The sequence below is a fragment of the Ipomoea triloba genome, chromosome 7 (genome assembly GCF_003576645.1).
Source record: "Ipomoea triloba cultivar NCNSP0323 chromosome 7, ASM357664v1".
NCBI classification, from domain to species: domain Eukaryota; kingdom Viridiplantae; phylum Streptophyta; class Magnoliopsida; order Solanales; family Convolvulaceae; genus Ipomoea; species Ipomoea triloba.
Genome location: NC_044922.1, coordinates 25163336 through 25185032, shown reverse-complemented (window position 1 = coordinate 25185032; position 21697 = coordinate 25163336). Strand labels below are relative to the sequence as shown.

Genomic DNA, 21697 nt, shown 5'->3' with positions numbered 1-21697 from the left:
GTTGTCGAATTTTATATTTTAAGGGTAAAATCGTCATCTCAATGAAACGTCTTCATTATCTAAACAAAATCACTGTAAAATCATATTTATAGGCGTTTTATCGGTGCAAATAATGGGGAAGACAGACAGAAACTAGATAGAGATCTATGAGATTTATAGCATCGACGATTGACAAATCCTTATTATTTTTCTCTTAATATGATTTTTCTTTTGTTTAGATATTGAAGATCTTTCTTTAGGATAATGATTTTGTCCTTAAAATATAAAATTCTGCAACATTTTGCCATCAATTTGGCTGGAAGGACCAAAACTGATAAAAATAACAAAGTTAGGTACCAAAATTGAAAAAATTTAAAGTTGGGCAGCAAAAGTGATAAGACCTCAAAAGTCGTGGGACCAAAAATGCTATTAGTTCAAGTTTTAACTACAGTGTATGTATAGCAGGGTATTCACTATCATTCGGCAATGAGATTTCATGGAAATCGATATATAAAAATTAAATTATTTTTATAATAACTTAAGATACTGTATCGGGTAAATTTTATTTTATTTTAAAAATAAATTAATATTTTTGGATTTTTGGATAATTGAATAACTTAAGATATTGTATTTTTGGATAATTTCTTGCAATGAAATAGGGCAGAGATCAAAGTTGCTATATAAAGTTTCAACTACAGTGTACTGTGTATGTATAGCGGGCTATTCAATGTCGTTCAACAATGAGATTCCATTAAAATCGATATATGAAAATTAAATTATTTTTAAAAAAATAATAAAATTTACCCAATACAATATCTTAAGTTATTATATTTAATTTTCATATATCAATTTTCATGGAATTTCATTGCCGAACAATTTTGAATACCCCACTATATACATACACAATAGTGCAGTACACTGTAGTTAAAACATTATATAACAACTTTGATTTGTACCATATTTCATTACAAGAAATCATTTTCTTCATTAATGAAATAAGGTAAAATCATCCAAAACATCCACATAAATAACATGTCATCATTTTTTCTAATTTTATTTTTCCATGTCATCAAATTAGATGGGTAACTTGTTAGAAATAGGCTAAAAATGCTAGATGAAAAATTATTAAGAGTATAATGGCCTAGATGGACCATATTTTAGTTTATGGTGCTAGATGAACAATCAATGGTAGTACATTGACCTATTTGACCCTTTTGCCTATTTCTTTTTTTTTTTCTTTGTTCTTTTTTTTTTTCTTTTTACATTTTAAATATTTTCTTGTAATTCAACACCCTCCTATATATATATATATATATATATATATATATATATGAGAGAGAGAGAGAATGATGGTTATTCCCTTGAAGTTTATACATTTTTTAGTATCTAAATTGTTTGTATATTGTGCATTTGTGCTTTACTAATTGTATTTTTAATTTTTTTAGACACATTCTCTTACCTCTATAATACCCAGTTAAGTTTTTTACAGGTTGTATTTTTAGTTATTATAATCCAGATTAAAGAAATTAAAAAAAATTATAATATAAGCTTAACAAAAAAAAAATAAAAAATTGTAAGTTTATCCTACCAATTTCAAAACTAAATGTATGCAAAAAAAATAAAAATAAAAATTGTTTATCACATCTTATTAATCAAAATTAGTCTCTTTTTTTTATTTATGCGCGATGTGTAAAAATAGATGTCCAATATTAATTTTAAGGTTAAAATTTTAGTTAAATTGAAATATTTTTAAAAATAATAGTATAATTTTTTTTTAAAAAAAAGTATAGTTGTAGAATTTATATTATATTAAAAGTATAGTTGATAATTTGGGAATATGGTACGATTATATGATTAATATTTGTTGAAGTGTCAACTACTATGTAGTGTAATAGCACATCTGTTACAATTCTAAATGAGTGATTATAAGATCAAACCTTGGAGGTGAAAATATAACATTTTTCCACACTTATAGTTTTTTAGATTTAGGTATAGCTAACTTTATAATTATTAATTTTTTAAGTTTCTTTCTAATTTCAAAACTAAGGTAGATTGAGAAAATTTTCTATCAAAATTTATTAATAAAGTTCTAACATACTCTATTAAACACCTTTTGGTTAATTCTATCAAATATATATATAATCATATAAGAATGTGTTCCCAATAGTAAAATTAAAATAAGAATCAATTTCCACTATCCATCCGAAAAAACTATAATAAATTTAAAGTAAGGAGAGAGAAAAAACATGGTGACATTTGATAAATAACTCAAACTTTAGAGTTATACTTTGTATAACCTAAGTGCACATTAAAATTCATGCGAAAGAGTAATTTGCAACACTACATAGTGCACCTAGTATTATGGCCTTATTTAGTAAATGGTGGATCCGCCCTTTTGGTGTTTTGAACAAGGTCAAAACGCCAAAAACAATATTTGGTTACTCAGCGGTTTGGTGGAAAATTAAACGCTGCATTTTGCAGCATTTCATGTTGGCGTTTTGAGAAAAGATTAATCTTTTCCAAAACACCCATATACTTCCTTCTTTTTTTTTCTTTTTTTTTTTAGAAAAAAAAAAAACAAACAAACAAACAAACATGTAACGTAAGAACCGGGGTGGGCAATTCGGTTCAATTTATCCGAATCTAAATCCGAACCGTACATATACAAAAAAACTGAACAGTTCGGGATTCTTGTAAACAGAAAGGTTCGGTTAAAAACCAAATCGAACCGAACAGTTTGGTAAAAACCGAACCGAACCGAATACCTTTAGATTTTAATAATAATAATAATAATAATAATAATAATAATAATAATAATAATAACAATAATAACAACAATAACAATAATAATAAATAAGTAAATCTAAGTCCATTAATGCATGCTCCGTCCTATTCTCACTCGTATCTCTATTAAATTTTTTAGTTGATTTCTTTATAGCTTGTTCTCTACTTTGCACTTTGTTGTTTGACGCAATTGTTCTTTACCTCACAATTAGTACTTAGTAGTATGTTTGAACTTTGAATTGCTATTTTGTTATATAATGTTTAGATTTTGGATATGAATTATGTGATAGTATGTTTCGAAAATTAGGAAATGTTGAAAATTGGGGATCTTAAACCGAACCGAATTAAATCCAAATCGAAACCGAACCGTTTTAAACCGAACTGAACTCTTTAATTGAATGGTTTAAATTTTTTAAACCAAAACCGAAAAAGTAACTGAAAAAACCAAACCAAAACCCGAAATGTCCACCCCTCGTAATAGCCATTAAGGCTCCTTTTTGGTTGTTTAATGCTTCCCCATCAACAAATGGGCAAGCAGTCAATTTGGAAAAAAAAAAAACAAAAAAAAACAAAAAAAACAAAAAAAAGCTTCTCATATATAAAAGAGCTCTGTTGGTCCCAAGGGGATGGGGTACAAGTCTAGAGGGGGGGTGAATAGACTTGTATAAGATTTTTCAAATCTTTTTCGACCTCTCGTGTGTATTGGACTTAGGATGTTTTAGGTCCGATACCGCACAAGATGAAGACAAAGTTTTATGCGCAGCGGAAAGGTTATCCCCTTTTTAAATAGCACGAGTTTGAGTTAGTTCAAGAGGTGTGATTATATGCAATGCAGTTCGAGAGTTAGATAGCGAGAGATAAAAGCAGAAAGTAAATGCGAGAGAGATTTTTAAGTGGTTCGGCCAACCCGCCTACGTCCACTCTTCTTCTAGAAACTCCCTTGAAGGATTGCACTAAAACTTCCCTTTTTAGTACAATATCGAGCGCTTGAGCTTTGATCACAAAGCCCGCCTCAAGCCTAAGGTTTTTCGCCCCGCTTCTTGTTACTCCACCTCTCGAGCACTTGAGCTTTGATCACCAAGCCCGCCTCAAGCCTCAGGATCTTCACAAGACAGCTCCCAGGTTACTCCGCCTCTTCTTGCTTTCTCCAAAGCAAGGTTATTCCGGTTGTCACAGGTTGAGTGTAACAATCTCCAATCTGACCGAAAGCTATTGTTGAATAGACTTCCTTGTAGAGCAGCCTCGGTCACCTTCTAGATGTATAGTAGGTTAAGCTTTGTAACTCTCTCAAATACTAAGATGTGTTTTTCTCGCTGTTTTGAATATCAAGGATGATATTCCAGATTGAGCTCTTGCACATTGAATGTTTTAATCAGACACTTCTTATTTTTTAAATCACTAACTACTTTTCACTTGTGTTTTCACGTCCTTATATATGAGAGTTAAGGAATAATTCCGTTGGAGGGAAAATTATTCCGTTTGAAATCTGTCTCCCATGCTGATCATGGGATTTGCATAATTTTAGCATGTTTCATGGAGTGGTGGTCTTGTAACTTGAACCCTTTGTCTTGTAGTGAATATCCTATAATCCACTTTCTTGAGTCCATGCTCCACTTACTGCTTTTGGTAACTGATAAGCACTATTTTTATATTGAATTTAAATTAATTCTTATAATAAATTAGTTTTATTTATTTTACATTATATTTATTTTAAACTTTATTTTATATTTTATACTAATATATTAATTATGTTTATGTTAATAATTATGCTTAATAAATATTTTTGACTAATCCTTTTTCTTTATATTAAATTATTTGATTTAACCTAACTAAATTCTTTTGTTTTATTATGAATCCAGCAGCCGCCAATCTTATTTTATCATTTATTATTATTTTAGTTTTATGAATTCTAAGTACGTATAATAATAATTAGCTTACCAAGGATTGCAACATGTGAAAGCTTCCAACAGCAGCGACGGAATCGGTCGAAGGCCTGCGAGGATTGCGGCGAGCGACGGACCTCACTTCTTGCATGCTGCCGACCTTTGCTCCCTTTCTTGCAAATTGGCGCAAATTGCGCCAATTCTTATGTATAAATAGGGTAGCAGCATTGCTTTGTAGGGCGTCCCATTTTTAATCCAATTCTTGAATTCAATTTCATTTCTGTCTGTTGCCAAACACGTAAATATATATTCTTTTTCTTTAAATTCTCTTTTTAGAGAATTAATATATTTATATATATTTTTTTTATTTTGTAAACAATCCTACGATGTACTGCTGAGTTCATATTTTTCCAATTCGAGGATTATGGAAGTTTGATTCTACAAGACCAGTAAGCTTTATTTAGCCTAAATTATTCTTTGCATTTTATTATCTATATATCTTCTGTTATATTCATATATATGATTTAATGCTTGGTTAATTGTTGCAATAGGGCCCATTGTTCAATTATCAAGTTATTAAATTGCTAGTCAGAACCTTGAATCCGTAATTGTTTAAGTGTTTTGATGTTAGTAGCAAATAGCACAATTTGATTATAACTGATTTTCGTTTTGTGTTATGGAGATATATAGTCTAGCTTAAATGAACCGAGCTTGTGAGTTTGTTGGCTAGGATTGGTAGTCTTTCTAATTCGATAATGCTGTTAGTAAATTAAATCCTAAGAGCTTGTTTAGGGTTGTTTATTAGCTAGGGAAGTAATTAAAGAGCTTGTTTTAATTACCGACGAAGTAAGGAAAGACAGGATGTTAGAGCTTGTTAATAACCATAACCAATCTAGTAAAGAGTAAAGTTAGTTTGGCTTGCATATCAATATCTGTCTTGTTAGAATTAAGCTGATATTATTCCTTGGGTTGGATACTATTTGCCATTGACATTTTCTTGATAATTATTTGTTATTTGATATTATTTTCCATTTTCCATTTTATTGTTGCTATTTAAGTTTCGATTCTCATTTCATTATTTATTAAATTTATTGCTAAAGGTAAGTCTAACCAATCTCTGTGGGTACGACCTTACTCGTCACTATTACAATTCTTAAGAGTAAGTATTTATTATTTGTTGGTTTCGACACCCATCAGTAACGGTTACTCTTTTTATATTCCCATTGATCCTCGTTTTAGGTAATAAGACCGACCTTGGATTGGTGCATATTCTATCTGTTTGTTGTGGAATTCTGACGTGGCATCCACTTCTGGTTGTTCCATCATATAGCTTTTGGCACCTCCTTAATGTCTTATCTCCATGAAATTCTTCTTCTCCAAACTTAGATTACTTTATCCATGCATGTTGACTGCCATTCAGCCTTTTGGAAAAGTACCAGTTCATCGAGACCAATGTTGATGTCTTGACCACTTGATGTCTCGATCTCATGTCTCGAACAGGATTGATGTCTCAAGAGATCCCATCTCTCGAACTCTGCTTATGTCTCGAGACTTAGTTGATGTCTCGATCACTTGATGTCTCGAACTTGATTGATGTATCGAGAGATCCCATCTCTCGAACTCTGCTTGTGTCTCGAGACTTAGTTGATGTCTCGCAGACCCTTATTCCTCCAGTGTTGTCTCGTGCCTTCTTCTGATCTATCTATATAGTTACAACACGAAATTTTCTAAGATGTTCAAACAAGTTTACCTTAAGCTTAAAATATTTTCCGAGTTGAGCTCAATTACCCGGTTGTATTTTTTGCACTTAGTTTACTTGTCGAACTTACAAGGATTTCCTATCCTTCGAGACTTAGGGGANTCGTGCCTTCTTCTGATCTATCTATATAGTTACAACACGAAATTTTCTAAGATGTTCAAACAAGTTTACCTTAAGCTTAAAATATTTTCCGAGTTGAGCTCAATTACCCGGTTGTATTTTTTGCACTTAGTTTACTTGTCGAACTTACAAGGATTTCCTATCCTTCGAGACTTAGGGGATTGTGGATTACATTTGGTATCATCAAAACCTATTACATTATGTTCCTAACAAGCTCCTCTTCTTGAATTATCATATCAAAATGATCCCACATCAGTTACAAAGGAGAATCAAACTTTTTTTTTAAAAAAATATAATATTTTATATATAATTTTGTTTTGTATTATTATTATTATTATTATTATTATTATTATTATTATTATTATTATTAAAGGTTTGTTTTATTCAATCAAAGTTCGGTAGAACAAAAAATTATAACAACTAGAATTGAAGCCGGAAACTCCTTGTTCACATGACACTGCATACATTCAATTCTCATGCTAAATATTTGAGGGGTATGACTAGCAGTTGTTTTATTAAATGACAGTTCAGCATAGTAGAACAAAAATTTATAGCAAGTAGAAAAAATGTTAGACTTCCGAATGTTTATGGAGATATCGAACGTCATTTCGGAGTCTTTAAGGGCCTCCATAATAATCGCTACAAAGAACACTAACTCCCTTAGCAAAAAGCATAAGTTCATCCGTTTAGCCATGATAGAAATTAGGATGCGCATTAAGGACATCAGGGCCGAGCCTGAGCAAGGGCGGAATGAGCCTGATATGCTCTGATCGTAGCTCTGATATGCTCTGATCTACTGTGAGGGATTAATGTTATAATAATGGTTCTAATATCACCACAAGAAAATTGTTCATTAGTGAGAGATAAAACCATCACTAAAAAATAAAAAACTAGCATATAAGATTTTTAATGACGGGAAATTTACCATCGCGACTTGTCGTCAATGGTAGCTTAATGGAGAAATTTGTATTTCTTCGTCAAATGGAAAAATTTTTTAATTAGTTTTTAAAAGATTAATTTTAAAAATAATTTTTGTTAATTTTTAAATAAGATTCTACAAAAGCTGCATGTCATGGAAGCAAAGTTTGACATGCTACCTTTTGTAACCTATTAAATAAGTTAATTACACAAATTTAACAAGTTTAAGGGTCTAATTGGATTTATTTGTTTTTTTTAGTTTGAGAGTCTAATTGAACTTTGATATATAGTTGGAGGGTCTATTTGACCCTTATCCCTTAATATAATGGAGTTTATTTTTAGTATAATATAAGTTCGTTTTAATTGATTCATTATATTTATATTTGATACATATTCATTTTTATTGTATTATTATAAAGTCAAAATGAATCAGTATGTAGTACACTAAAAAAACTTTAATATACTAAAAATTAATATGTAGCAAGGACATCTTGCTATGCGAACATTGTTCCACGGTATAAAGTCATCCTCAATAGTGGGGTTTTTATTGTGGTTTTTTTAGAAGTTTCTGTAAGAGTGATTAGGAAAGGGGAGATGATAGGAAAAAAATAAAAAAAAAATAAAGAGGTAAAACGAGCAATAACGTGCCCACATGGACGCAGTTGTAGAAAATGACTATTAGTCTTCGAAGTGGACCTCATAATGGGTTGAGGCTTGAACCCACTCCCATCATCTATGTGGGAGTGTTAACCGGGACACCAAGTGCCACTAGACTACAAGGTCTTTGACAATATATTGTATAAATTTAAATTACTTTATAAATGAACAAACTTTAATTCTTATTAACAACAAATGGGGAAATGTTTCCCACTTCTACAAAAATCATACTATTTATAGTCACTCTCTGATGTATGTGGTTATTTTGTGTGCTTAATTTTTATTTATTTATTTATTTTTCATATGATGATGCATGTTGATGGAGATATTGAAAACAGCTCAATAATAGGGATCCGGGGTTTGAGAGTGCATATAGTCCAAGGCCTAAAAAGATAGTTCAAGCGACCAGGGTCCAAGACCCAGAGCAGGTCTCCGGGGCCCAGAATGATGGGACTTGACTTAGTCTCGCGAGTCAACTGTGTGAGCCTCAACTTAGTCTTGTGGCCTACTATGACTTTAGGGGAGTTTGTTGGGCAATGTCTTGTATAAATATAGCATTGTCTTGGCATTACAAATCATGTTCAACAGTTGTTATACCGTGGACTATGGTCATGACTGATACTGCAGTTCATCCATCTATTTTCATTAATCAAAATGACGTCGTTTTGATTGCGCAGTCGCATGTTCAATTACATCTCAAATTCACTTGTAATCTCATTACACTCTTCATTAATACAAGTCCGGTCTTCTCAAGCTCAATATAGTGTCTTTATTACTTATTTCGTTATTATTGGATTATTTGATTCGACCTACACGGATCAATTTAATTGATCACATGTTATTAAAAAAAAATTAATGATATGACAATAATAATGTAGCATAATGCGTGACGTGATAATTCTAACATAAATAATGTGTGACAAATTTTAAATAAGATTTGGGAAAAAAAAAAAACTCCATTATCGATCTGCTGAATGCATGCTACAAATTTATTTTCAAGTCGAAGATGATGATGCTAAGCTTGCTAGCTAGTTGTTTCTTCAAGTTAGAAGCTTAATTGGTTGGTGTTTCCCCAAGACACATTAAAGGAAGTAGACTCTAGCTAGGTCTTTCTTGATTAACAATCAATCTGCCTATGAGAACACTAATAGTAAAATTTGGAACACAATAACTAACGTGATGATGAAAATGGTTGGCAAGGTATATAAGTTCCAAGTCAAGCATTCCATGGATATGATCAATAACAAATATTTATCAGTCACATACTCTCTCCTATGAGTCATTTCTATTTTTGGTCCTACTGTTATTGGGGCATTGTCAATTTTAGTCCACTTCATTAATTTTTGTCACATTACGACCAGTCTTATTTAGTTCTTGCCACTTTTAGTCCACCGTTAAATTTTTTGTCAAATAACCGTCTAAAATAAATATATTTTGGTCTTTTCATGCTTTGATAATCTCCTTTACCCTTTGCAATGGTCTTCCTTACACATTTTCATCCAATGAAGAGGTCCGACGAAAGCCATGGCTTTGTAATGTGGCTCACATGGCTTTCGCCGTACCTCTTCATTGGATAAAATGTGTAAGGAAAACCATTGCAAAAGGTCAAGGAGATGACCAAAGCATGAAAAGACCAAAAATACCCATGTTTTGGACGACCATTTGACGAAAATTTTAACGGTGGACTAAAAGTGGCAATGACTAAATAAGACTGGCCATAATGTGGCAAAAATTAATGAAGTGGACTAAAATTGATAATGCCGCAATAACAATAGGACCAAAAATGGAAATGACTCCTCCCCTATTTTAGCTTAGGGATACGAGTGAAAGTCTCCTTAGAGCATCCCTATCTCTAATTTTTTTGGGGTTATTTCAGAGATAAGAACCGAGCAGATGTGGATGCTGTTTTTTTTCTGTTTTTTACTTCATGCAAGATTAAAATATTTGTGGGGCCCACAATTGGAAAAAACAAAATAAAAGAAGCATTGTTTGCCGCGTGTTGGTGACATCATGCGCCCAGCTGGCGCTGAATGTGTACTTTCTTTTTTTTTTTTTTGCTTTTTCTGATTTCTATGTCAGAAAATTTTGTTTTTCCTTTTTATTTAGTTTGCTTCTTTTTTGTTGGCCTCCTTCTCTCTCCTAATGTCACATAAATATTTGTGTCCAATTCACTATCGATAATGTTGCTCTTAGGACTTAGCTTAATGGTTTAAAGGTCACTTAAGAAGTTTTGCTTCAGCGGTGAGATAGGGACAGGGGTTCGATGATGAAGACTCCTTGTGCACAGAATGTACAAATAGGATCGGAGTGAAAACTGATGGCTAATTTGACGATTCGCCATTTACCTCCTACGACACGTACTCTTGGGTAGGGGTTATTGGAGATCAATCGACTCGTAATTTACCTCATTTAGCGCCATCAAGCAGGGGCTGTAGGAGTTTAAGATTAATCTAGTATAAGTTGAAAAATATAATCTAATATTTAAAAAGGTCTACTAGTGCTAGGAGCTGAGGTGGCTTCTCAAATATTTGCTGACAAGGCAACCAACCAAGTGTACGTGCTCCCCTTTCCAAATATTTCCTCATGATATTTCTCAAATTTATGCCTAAGCTAATTTAGATGGAGAAATCAATATTATAACCCAAAAAAAAAAAAAAAAACACACCAAAAATACTCTAAAATTTGGATTTGGATCCACAAAAGTGACTTCTGGTACCATCAAATCCTAACCAAGATCACTTACTAGTGAAAAAAAGATCAAATCCTCCAAATTTAGAAGCCTTGATCAAACATAGATTTAATTAGTATAGAGTAATTTAAGCCTAGATGTACCATAAATCCACAATTTGTATAATATAAATGTAGCTAAAAAATCACTATATGTTTCCTTTGTCAAATAAGGTTTTTATATATATATAAATGTAAAGTGAAATAGTAAAATCTAGATATTCAATTCAAACATTAAATATTTTCTAAAATTAGCTAGGTTTATCAAAATTTGTTGACATGTTGCATTCTACCAAAATTTCATAGGGGAATGTATTGGTAGCAATAAATCAGTTTTTTTTTTTTTTCCAATTCAAGTGGGGCTAAACGGCAGCATAACCAAACCTCTCTAGCTAGGAATAATTCTATTGAAACATTTTCCCTACCTCCTATTAGCAATCATAGCAAGCTAGTTAGGAGAAACATTTCCAATTCAAGTAAGGCTAAATGGTAGCATAAAGCAACAATGTAATGCACCAGTATATATAGACCAAACCTCTAGGAATAATTCCCTTAGCTTCTTCAATATAAACGTGTGAACACGATTTCAGCGACATTTTAATTTCAATTCTTATATTGCACTTTGCACGCTTATATATTGCAATGTGCACACGTTCACATTGAAATGCACACATACACATCATGCATAGCTACCAGTAATAAGGAAAAAAAGGCTAAAAAATACTAGTTGATTCATACATACCTGACTAATGCACAAACACATCATTAGATGCAAACCACACCACAAACAAATGAACATGCATATGTACTATAATACATACACGTCAAGTTTATAGTACGCATACACATCACATGAACATAAAGTATACACTAGGCCACATCAAGGTGAACACATATGACGAAAACTCAGTCGTAAGTAATTGAAGGAGATTACAATTGCAAAGGAATCCAAATTTACCATAAATTAAACTCCTAAAATCAAGTATAACATCATTCTACAATCATTTCAGCATTCAAAACACAACAAAATTACCATAGCACCCATATGTAAATAAAAAGGAAAATAAATCTAAATAAATCCAAAAAAAATCAAAGTCTTACATGCACATATGACATACCCAAATTTTATCAGCCGTATTTACACGGGAGATGGTTCTCATATGAACTTGAATCTAAGTCAAAATTATATATTGGAAAATGGAAAGAACCATTTAATTATATTGCTAACATTTGAGATTGTAGATATTATGATTTGTACCATCATGAGAATATTATAAAATTTGTTAATAATTTTTCTAATTTTTACACATTATATAAACTTTATAATTCATATATGACAATTTTTTTAGTTTTGGTCCTATTACTTCCTCAGTCCCATTTTATTTGACGTACGTACTATTCATTGGTCAAATCAATTTTGTGTTTGAATTAAAAATAACTTCAGTCAAGTCTCGTTAACCAAACCAGACACATAAAATGGGACGGAGGGAATAATATATTTCATGTGAAATACTTTAAAACCTTATAATTCAAAAGTTAATTTTGTTATTAGCTTAAAATTATAATTCTAATATTTGTAAATAGTGTTTTTCTTTTATTCTGATTTTCAGATATAGACAATAATTTGCTAGAGAAAGTGACACAAAATACATATTTTGCCTTTATTTTTAACAATCCATGCCCATTTAACAAGAGGGAAAAATGCATAACATTCAAAATAATTGAGAGACTAATATAGATACTCCATACATAAATAATTCAGGAAAAAATAAACAATTCAGGGGCAAAAAAGTATCAATTTCCCCCAAAAATATAATCATAATCTAAATAGTTTTCCATTATAGTTGAAAGGTGATGTGAAATATCAATTTTAACATTTTTAAATTATAACATTAGAAGTTGATCGAGAAGCATATACACAGTTTTGATTACAGAAAATTTCCAGCAATCAACACCTTACATTATAACTGTCTAATTTCCAACTAGCTTTTCAGTTTTCACCATCTAGATTAAAACAAGCATTTTCTGATATTTACATTAGCAGGTTAAAAAATGGAGAACAGCTGTACCAATTTGTCCAACCGGGAGGGAAACTCTGGAAACAAATGTTTTGCCATCACATACCCTTCTTTGGAACATGACAGTGGTGGCTGCAATTGTTGTCTTCCTGTACGCAAAAGACTATATAGTTGGTGAGAAAATATAGGGAAAGTGATGATCACTTTATTAGTACAAATGTTTACCCACTTTCGGTCTGAGAGCAGACCATCTGTACAACCACCCTATTGAAGCAAACTAGCAAAGCCATACACCAGANAAGAATTTGAAAGTCAAGGGACCTAAATTGTCCAAATTAAAAATCGAGGACTAATTTTAGAAAATAAACATAGTCGGAAGACCATTGCTGCAATTAACTCTTATTTTTAAGGAATGAAACCTTCCAGTTTGCTTAGGGATGAATTATAGTACCCATTATTATTAGGAAACAAATTAGTCTTTTTATTTTTTCAAGGGAAGATTAAAATTAGAAACAAAAAATCCATGGTAACTCAATTGAACACAAGGAGCCCCCTCACTTTGAGAGGTTGCCTTCACACTATGGCTGTTAATGAACCGAACATAAACAAACAGAGGTTGTTCATTTTCTTTTGTTAAGAATTTTAGAGTGTTCGTGTTCGTTTGTTAAGGTTTTTAAAAATTCTGTTCGTGTTCGTTTGTTAAATGTTCATCAGTGTTTGTAAACATTCGCGAACACGTTCACGAAGAAATAATGTATGTTTACGAACAATAACCAAACAAACAACACAACTACAAAACTAACGAACACTAAATGAGTTTGTTCATAACATTAATAAACGAACACAAACGAGCTTGTTCACGAGCTCTTAACAAACGAGCCTACAACTGTTCAGACTCTATTCGTTTATGAACCGGACTCTAAAATTTGTTCATTTATGTTCGTTTACCTTAATAAACGAACATAAACGAACGCGTATTACCTTAATAAACGAACATAAACAAACGCTTACCAAACACGAACACGAGTAGTTTACCGAAAGCTCTGTTCGCTAACAACCCTACGCCACACTACCACTGGTGAGATTCGATCAGTGGTCTTTCCTCCTAAACTTCACTCCTCTGACCAGTTAAGCTGCCCATGCGGACAAAAAACTGTTATTATTGAGAATAGAAATAATGGGCAAATAGTTCAGCGAACTACATGTAAATATGTTATTGGGTCCTCAAACAGGGATTCATATTTCCTAAACAACCTAAATTTATGCAATTAAACTAAAATTGACCTATTTCACTGGTTATTAAGTTAATTTATTAAAAAATTAAAATTTTAAACTAATTTTGATTTTTTTAAAATCCGAACCCAACAACCCGTTTTCGCCTAAGACAAAGAGAAACTCTTCATCTTTGGCCTAAGACGAAGGCAGGGATGAGTTCCGGTGTTTTGAATTTATTATTATTACTAGTTATCACACGCGCGTTGCGCGATTAAACCAATGCCCAATGCGTATTTTTAAATTAGTGTTCCTTAAATGATTAAAGTAGTCATATAATAATGAGAGAGAAAAAAATGCTAAATTAATAAAAATAAATGAAATAGTCTCGATACTTATATTTTTTAATAAAAAATAACGAAATTATAAATAGCTAAATTGCAACTAAAATAAGTAGAAACAAATAAACCACTTACATGGGAGCAAATGACATGTCATCATTGTCACTTGTTTGGGCACCGGTCCGACCATTTAAAATTCATGTGTAATTGTATTTGTGATCAAGTACTTTATAGTTCGTTCGGACAGGTTTGACAATGACATTTGAGATGATGTACCATTTGTTGGTTTGTAAAGTGATATCATACATTCTAATATCATTATCAAACACTATTGATTGAACCCGAGTTCCTTGCATTTAGATATAGCATTTACAATGATGTTGGTGGTGAATGAGAGCATCTTCATAATAATAATAATAATAATACTAATAATGATAAAAATAAAATAATAATAATAATAATAATAAAAAAGGGAGAAAAATTTTACTATTTACTTAGTGTTTCATCCTCAAGTACGATGAACATATACTTTTTCTTAGGCGTCCCAATAGCGTTTTTTGTTCGTTTTTCTTAATGACATGAACTGTACAACTCTAGCCCACAATTTGTGTGTCAATATCAATTAACTTTACTGCATTTGTCATTACTAATATCCTTGCGTCATGGAAAATATGTTCATAAAGGATGTTATGAAATAATATAATAGGAACCAGAACATAAATTCAAAAACCATAGATTAAGGAGTTAGGAGTAACTAAAATGTGTAGATTATAGAGGAATATAATGATAACCACAATATTACATACAAGGATACAAGTATAGATGAACAGATTATACAATAGATATATTTACATAACAATATTGAAGTTATATTAATTAATAATGAGTATATCATCATTGATTTTTTTTTTTAAAATTGTAATCATTATGAGTACAAATACAAATAATAGAATTAACATGATAATATTTTGACAATCATACCTATAGAATGTCAAGTAGATGGTGTGTTGCAGAATATTTATATACTGTTGTTTTGGGTAGAATAATGGTTTAGTTAGGAATATATACAAAATCGTATTATAAAATCTTATTAAGACTTCAATATTCTAATTTTATGTTAGGAATCTATACAGAATTGTATTATAGAATATTGGTGCCAATTTGTTTGAAAACTGCAATAAAGAAACAAATTGCCTAAAGAATTTAATGTTAAACTCCCATTATATTTAACAGACTAAGAAGAACAATAAGAAGAACACAAAGTACAATATGTTATAGCAGACTATTACACCAACATTTTTTTTAGTTCCAGTTAAGGGTCTAATATTATTGGCTCTTATTATAATTGCAGATTTTTAAAAAACTTATTTTAATTTGAAATTATTTTGAAAACTTAAAAATATTTTTTTAACAAATTAACAACTACATAAATATTAACCAATCAAATACGTTAATATTAATTTAATTACATAAATTTCAACCTTTTAAGAATTTAATTGTAATTTTTTTTTTTGATTTTGATAATCTACATATTCACTTATTTAAGCATTATCCCTTTTTTGACTTTGAAAAGGAAGGAGGGAGGGAGGGAATGAAAGCATAGTAGAGTAGAGCTGCGGTTAAAAGTGAAAAAAAAACTGTGAATTTCAGCGGTGAAAGCTTTTGAACCCACACACCAAAGCCTGTGTGGTCTCCCACACACGCTCATAAATCCCAACCCAACAAAGCGTTAAATCGTCTTCGCTTCGCTCTTCCTTTCTTTCTTTCTTTCTTCTCAGACGAACAGCAAATACAAAGGAGGAGAGCAAATTATTCAATACACTCATACACCGTAATATTTTTGGGTCACAACCCAGCAGCTTCGCACACCAACAGGTCTGAAGTTTTTCCTTCTTCTCCATCTCTCTCTAGCATGAAAAAAGGGTACTTTGTTTCCATGCTTTTGCTGTGTTTTCTGTGAATTATTTTTCATGATATTTTTTGTTTGTATACACCGTTGGTTGACGAGGAAGGTCAATTGAAGCGTAAAGATTGAAACCCATTTGCTTTTTGCGAGTAGATCTTCCATGTTCTAGTTTGTGTGTGTATGGCTTTTCTTTTCCTTTTATTTTGTTTGTTTTTTTTTTCCTCTTCTCCTCTGTTACTCTATCGTCCCGTGCACGTATTTCTGCTTTGTTGTTTGCCCAGCATACAATGTATCATCCATGTTGTTTTCCTTTACAAGTTTGTAGTGCTTCTGATTGAATGTATTTTATGCGATTAATTGAGAATTTTGATTGCGGGGTTATTCTTAATGCTTGGAGGTTTTGTTTCCTTAATGCTTCATTATTTTGTTCTTACCCATATGCTTAGGTGTGAGTTTTTGGTACTCTCTCGAGTTCTATTTTCTTAATTTCTTTCTCTTTCAGTTGTTGTACGATAATTTATTGTGTTGGTTTGACAATGGATGTGGGTGCAGCTTTAATAGTTATTTATTTTTTTGAATTTATTTTAAAAGGTAGTAATAATTTTTTTTTTTTTCTGTTTTTAATATTGGGGAGAGCGTATCTTTGTGTGTCCTCTTCAAGAATCAAGTGGATTTAAGATTATTGCTAAATTGTTGTTTTAAGGGTTCAGAAAATTTACAAATCAAGTTGAAAAAACTCTTTGATCACATTAGAGATGAGATTATATTACAGCTTTTTAAATTTTAAAGTCGGGATTTTTAACTTAGGTTCCCTCGGTTTAAAAGGACTAATTCAGAATGTAAATTTATTCTTAGCTTAGAGCTTCAAGAGAAGGAACCTAGTTCATACATTCAAATGTGAGTGGGTTTACAAGAGTGTGAAAAAGTACATATTTGGTCATGCAACAATGTTGCTTTTGGTTTATGTTTTGCTCCATATATGGTTACCCGATCATTTCATAGTCCAAAGCTAGGAGCTTTACTTGTTTAGACACCTTAACTACAAATTTCACATTACTTATGTTACCTCAAAGCAATTGACTGTTTCAGAATAAAAGGCACTTATTTGAAGCTTTAGAAACAGCTATTCAAATCTAACTATTGTGTCATATACTAATATTTTTTTCATTCTAAATAAGGATATCTTATTGTTGATCACTTTTCAGTTTGAGATTGCTTTATTACTTACAGTTTTTCAATCAATATCATGCATTATGCTGAATTGTATTATGTGCAGATAGGCTTAGTAGAATTTGAAGAATTATGGAGGATGCGATCAATAAATCTACTGACTGCTTCCCATCTGAGCAATCTTCTGGCTATAATTATATTTTTGGCGATCCTGAGCTGTTTCCTCGAGTTGGGACTGAATATCAGGCAGAAATCCCTCCTCTTTTGAAAAAATGTGGTTATAGGCAGCTTGCAAGTGAACCGTGCAATAGCAGCATCAAACTAGACACTTCAGATTCATACCCAATGGGTTTACCTATTCCAGTCATGTGGATATGTGATAAAAGTAAAGACAAAAGAGGTGAACTCATGGAAGTTTCTGATAATCATGTGTCTGCAAGTATTGGAGATGGATCTGAAAACAATGTCAAGGGGCAGGTTACTCGAGACAATATTGATGGAGGGATCAAAATTGATTCTTTGTGCAATTTTGTTGACAATGGAGAAAAAGCAGAGGGGCTACAACATGTTCCTTCTGTGGTTACAGGTGAAAGCATTAACAGTGACTTGACCATATTCCCAGGACAAAAAGCTCATGTTGATCGTTGGGATGGCTGCTATCTTGTTCCAGGGTTACCTAATGAAGATTGGAACGATATCGAACATTCTAGTTTCCTCCTTGGCTTGTATATCTTTGGGAAAAATCTTTCTCTTGTTAAAAGGCTTATAGGGAGTAAAGAGACGGGAGATATATTGTCCTACTACTATGGGAAGTTTTACAGTTCTAGAGACTATCGAAGATGGTCAGATTGTCGCAAGATAAAAGGGAGGCGGTGCATATATGGTCAAAGGATTTTCATGGGCTGGAGGCAACAGGAGCTTTTGTCACGCTTATCTTCCCATGTTTCCGAGGAATGCCTTTATATGTTGGCTGAGGTACTATCTGTGCTGTCTTTTGCACCAGTAGCTGTAAATAGCTGACCTGAAATTCTATGATTGAAATTATGCATAATCCTCTGTGCAGTGCGTATTCATAGTTTCTTTAAATGCTTTTCTGACATCCTTATTGCAGTGCACGTACATTTGTTTTGGAATGTCCAAAAAGTTGATGCATAAATCTTAGTTGTGAAGCATCATCTATTCGCTTGATATATTTGGTTGTTCCATACATGAATGTATGATCGTAACCACTAACCATCTGTTTGTAGTTTCTTCAGTAAGATAGGCATTGGTATGTTTAACGAAAGATTTTCATGACAGACCAGTGAGTTAATGCATGTTTAGACTTGAAAACATGTATATCTAATATGCATTAGTTTTAAAACAATTTGAAAAGCCTATGGTGCCCTTATTTTTCACAAAATATTTCCTTTATGTGTTTTGGGATCTAATTCTTCTTGTCCTCATGAAAGGAAAGGCTTTTTGGTTTGGAAATTGATTGGCCTATTCTGTTGATGTCTGCTTTTGTGATCTAGAGAAAGAACTAAATTCTTGGACATCAGGCTGATGCCTTTTTAAATTTTCAGTATTCTTCTGATGCTCTTTTTAGTGCTTTAATTCTTGCTATCTTTAAAAAACAAAAAAGAACATGAAAAGATCAAAAAGCAGAGAAGCTCTAGTAGTGTAAACTAAAGACCAAAAATTAGGAATTAAATTGTTATTTCTTGATCTTTTATTACGATAGAGCATAGGTCTTTCTTGAAGTTTGTGGTTGTTTTAGCATGTGTCATTTCATCAACATGAGAGTAATTTGCATTTTTCGTGTAATTAGTTTGTTGCATCATATCGCTTGTTTCTTCTGTGCAATTACTGATTTAGACTGTTTTAGATCTCGAAATTGTTTGGAGATGGAAAGATGACACTTGAAGAGTATGTGTTCTCTTTGAAAGACAAGGCCGGCATAAAAAATTTAATAGAAGCTGTTGCCCTGGGCAAAGGAAAGAAGGATCTCACCGGAACTGCTTTGGAGTCGACAAAAGCTAATCCTTCTTTACCTGTGCGTGCTGAAGTACCGATTGGCAAAGCATGCTCTTCTCTTACATCGAGTGAAATCGTCAAATTTTTGACTGGTGATTTTCGACTGAGCAAAGCTCGATCCAATGATCTTTTCTGGGAAGCTGTTTGGCCCCGCCTTTTAGCACGGGGATGGCACTCCGAGCAGCCCAGTGATGTTGTATATGCTGGTTCAAAGCAGTCTCTGGTGTTTCTTGTACCGGGTGTTAAAAAATTCTCGAGAAGATTAGAGAAAGGAATCCACTATTTCGACTCGGTTACTGATGTTTTGAACAAGGTTGCCTCAGAACCCGGCCTTCTTGAGCTTGAAGTAAATGGAGAAAATGGCGGAATGCAGACTGAGAAAGGCTCGATAGATCCCGAGATGGAAGAGGATCAAGAGGTTTCATTGAATCCCCGACGCCATTCTTACCTCCAGCCCCGAAATTCAACTTACAAACAGCATTCAATGACATTCACAGTTGTAGATACGAGCTTGTATTCTGGAGAAGGACGAGTTAGGGTTAGGGAACTGAGAAGTTTGCCTCTTGGCCCTTTGACTTCTGCTCCGTGCGCTCTTCTGAGCGAAGAGAGTAGTTCAGATAGCGTGAAAGGAGATGCAATCGAACCATATGATGCTGTAGATGTTTCACACAACGAACTTCCTAATGGTCCCGATTCTATGATTAAGGAAGAATTAAGCAGTTTAAACGACCAATTGCCTAATGATCCCGGTTCAAAGGTTAAAGAAGAAGAAAGCAGTAGTGATAAGAGTGCCAATCTCTGCCAAGCTATGCAGTCAATGCCATCCGTGAATTTGGAATCTAGTCCCGATGTGAAACCCCATCAGATGACTAATTTAGCATCCATCTCTGACTTTACTGCTCTCAACTTCAAAGATTCGAGCCATAATACTGGAAGTGTGTTAATAGATGACCAGTTGATCGGGGAAAAATTTGATGACTCGAGCTTCCAAGATATTTGTCCAAGCGCTGTTGGACCATCTCAGAGCTCATTGTCGGGCGGTTCTTCTGGATGCAACCATGAGAAAACTTTCGAAAGAAATTTAAGTGAGAACAGTCATGCCTCGGGGCACTGGGTCGAGAACTCTAGCGTGGTTCCCAAACGCTCTTCTCCCGATCAATCGCTTACTATGAATGTGTTACATAAATGTGATAAAATCTCGGGTCCCAAACCTTCTTCTCCACGTGAGGCTAACCCGCATTCCGAGACATTAGAATCCTTAAACGCCGGTGCCATTGCAGATGAGCAACCGGTCATGACAAGCAGGAGGCAGAGCACTAGAAACAGGCCAAGCGCGAAAGTATTGGAGGCATTTGCGTATGGATTCCTTGGCACGGGCAATAAAAGAAAAGGCGGTGATAGTTCAACATCAACAGCTTCTAGGCGGGCTCGTAGGAAGACTAAAATCTCGACTCCTTTAGACAGTGTGGTCGTAGATAATGACAGCCCAGGCTGTCAGAAGGAAGCTAACATGAATGACACCCGTAACGAGAACTTGGCAATGATTGGTGAATCCGTCAATTTTGTGGAACGCGAGATTCAGGTGAGTAGGCATTCGGATATTATAACAGAATGAGAATAGCAATCAAAGTTGATGATTGGGTGGGTAACAATCAAAGTTGTTTGAAGCTGTGGAGATAGAAAGGTTTGATTTTGGTTTTAAGTTGACATATCCAAAATGGCAGCAGCATACAGTTAGAAATTTATTGTCCTTTTTTAACTGTAATAAATTTTAGCTTTGAATCTCTATTCAATTAGACTCTTGATACAAAGATAACAATAATATACTAGCGATACATATCATATCATATATATAAATGTTGTGTTCTTGAAAGTACATTATGGAGGAAGGGTGTTTAAATTTGTTAGGGTCGTAGGCGAATGAGGTGCCCAAATTGAGTTGGAGTTCAGACAGTTCACCATGCCATTATACTACTTCAGTATTTACTTCTTTTTTCTTTGGCAAAAGGGTCAAATAGGCCCATGTACTACCTCATCTAGCCCCATGAACTAAAATATGGTCCATCTAAGCCATTATACTCTTAATAATTTTTCATCTAGCATTTTTAGCCTATTTCTAACAAGTTACCCATCTAATTTGATGACATGGAAAAATAAAATTAGAAAAAATGATGACATGTTATTTATGTGGATGTTTTGGATGATTT

At 32.9% G+C, this 21697-nt stretch overlaps 1 protein-coding gene and 1 long non-coding RNA gene across 4 annotated transcripts; one reads left to right on the top strand and one right to left on the bottom strand.

Annotated features, from left to right (window-relative positions):
* Positions 1-12682: 12682 nt before the first annotated feature.
* Positions 12683-13143, bottom strand: LOC116026228. The gene is made up of 2 exons (XR_004099796.1): positions 13075-13143; positions 12683-12994 (listed from the first exon to the last, which is right to left on the bottom strand). It is a non-coding gene; the product is annotated as an uncharacterized LOC116026228 (long non-coding RNA).
* A 2986-nt stretch (positions 13144-16129) lies between these two features.
* LOC116025796 lies at positions 16130-21443 on the top strand. Of its 3 annotated transcripts, none has more exons than XM_031267138.1 (3): positions 16130-16273; positions 17581-18449; positions 19342-21443. In XM_031267138.1, exons 2-3 carry the CDS (start codon positions 17607-17609, stop codon positions 21103-21105), a joined length of 2607 nt encoding a protein of 868 aa, XP_031122998.1. In that variant the 5' UTR covers positions 16130-16273; positions 17581-17606; the 3' UTR covers positions 21106-21443. The 3 variants fall into 3 exon arrangements, with proteins under 3 accessions (XP_031122998.1, XP_031122999.1, XP_031123000.1); XM_031267139.1 differs by having other exon boundaries at positions 16144-16273; positions 17585-18449; XM_031267140.1 differs by having other exon boundaries at positions 16159-16321.
* The last annotated feature ends 254 nt before the right edge of the window (positions 21444-21697 follow it).

Coding starts and splice junctions, on each gene's coding strand:
- LOC116025796 (XM_031267138.1), top strand. CDS start 17,607: ATGGAGGATGCGATCAATAAATCTACTGACTGCTTCCCATCTGAGCAA. Junction 18,450..19,341: donor GCCTTTATATGTTGGCTGAG/GTACTATCTGTG, acceptor AGACTGTTTTAG/ATCTCGAAATTGTTTGGAGA.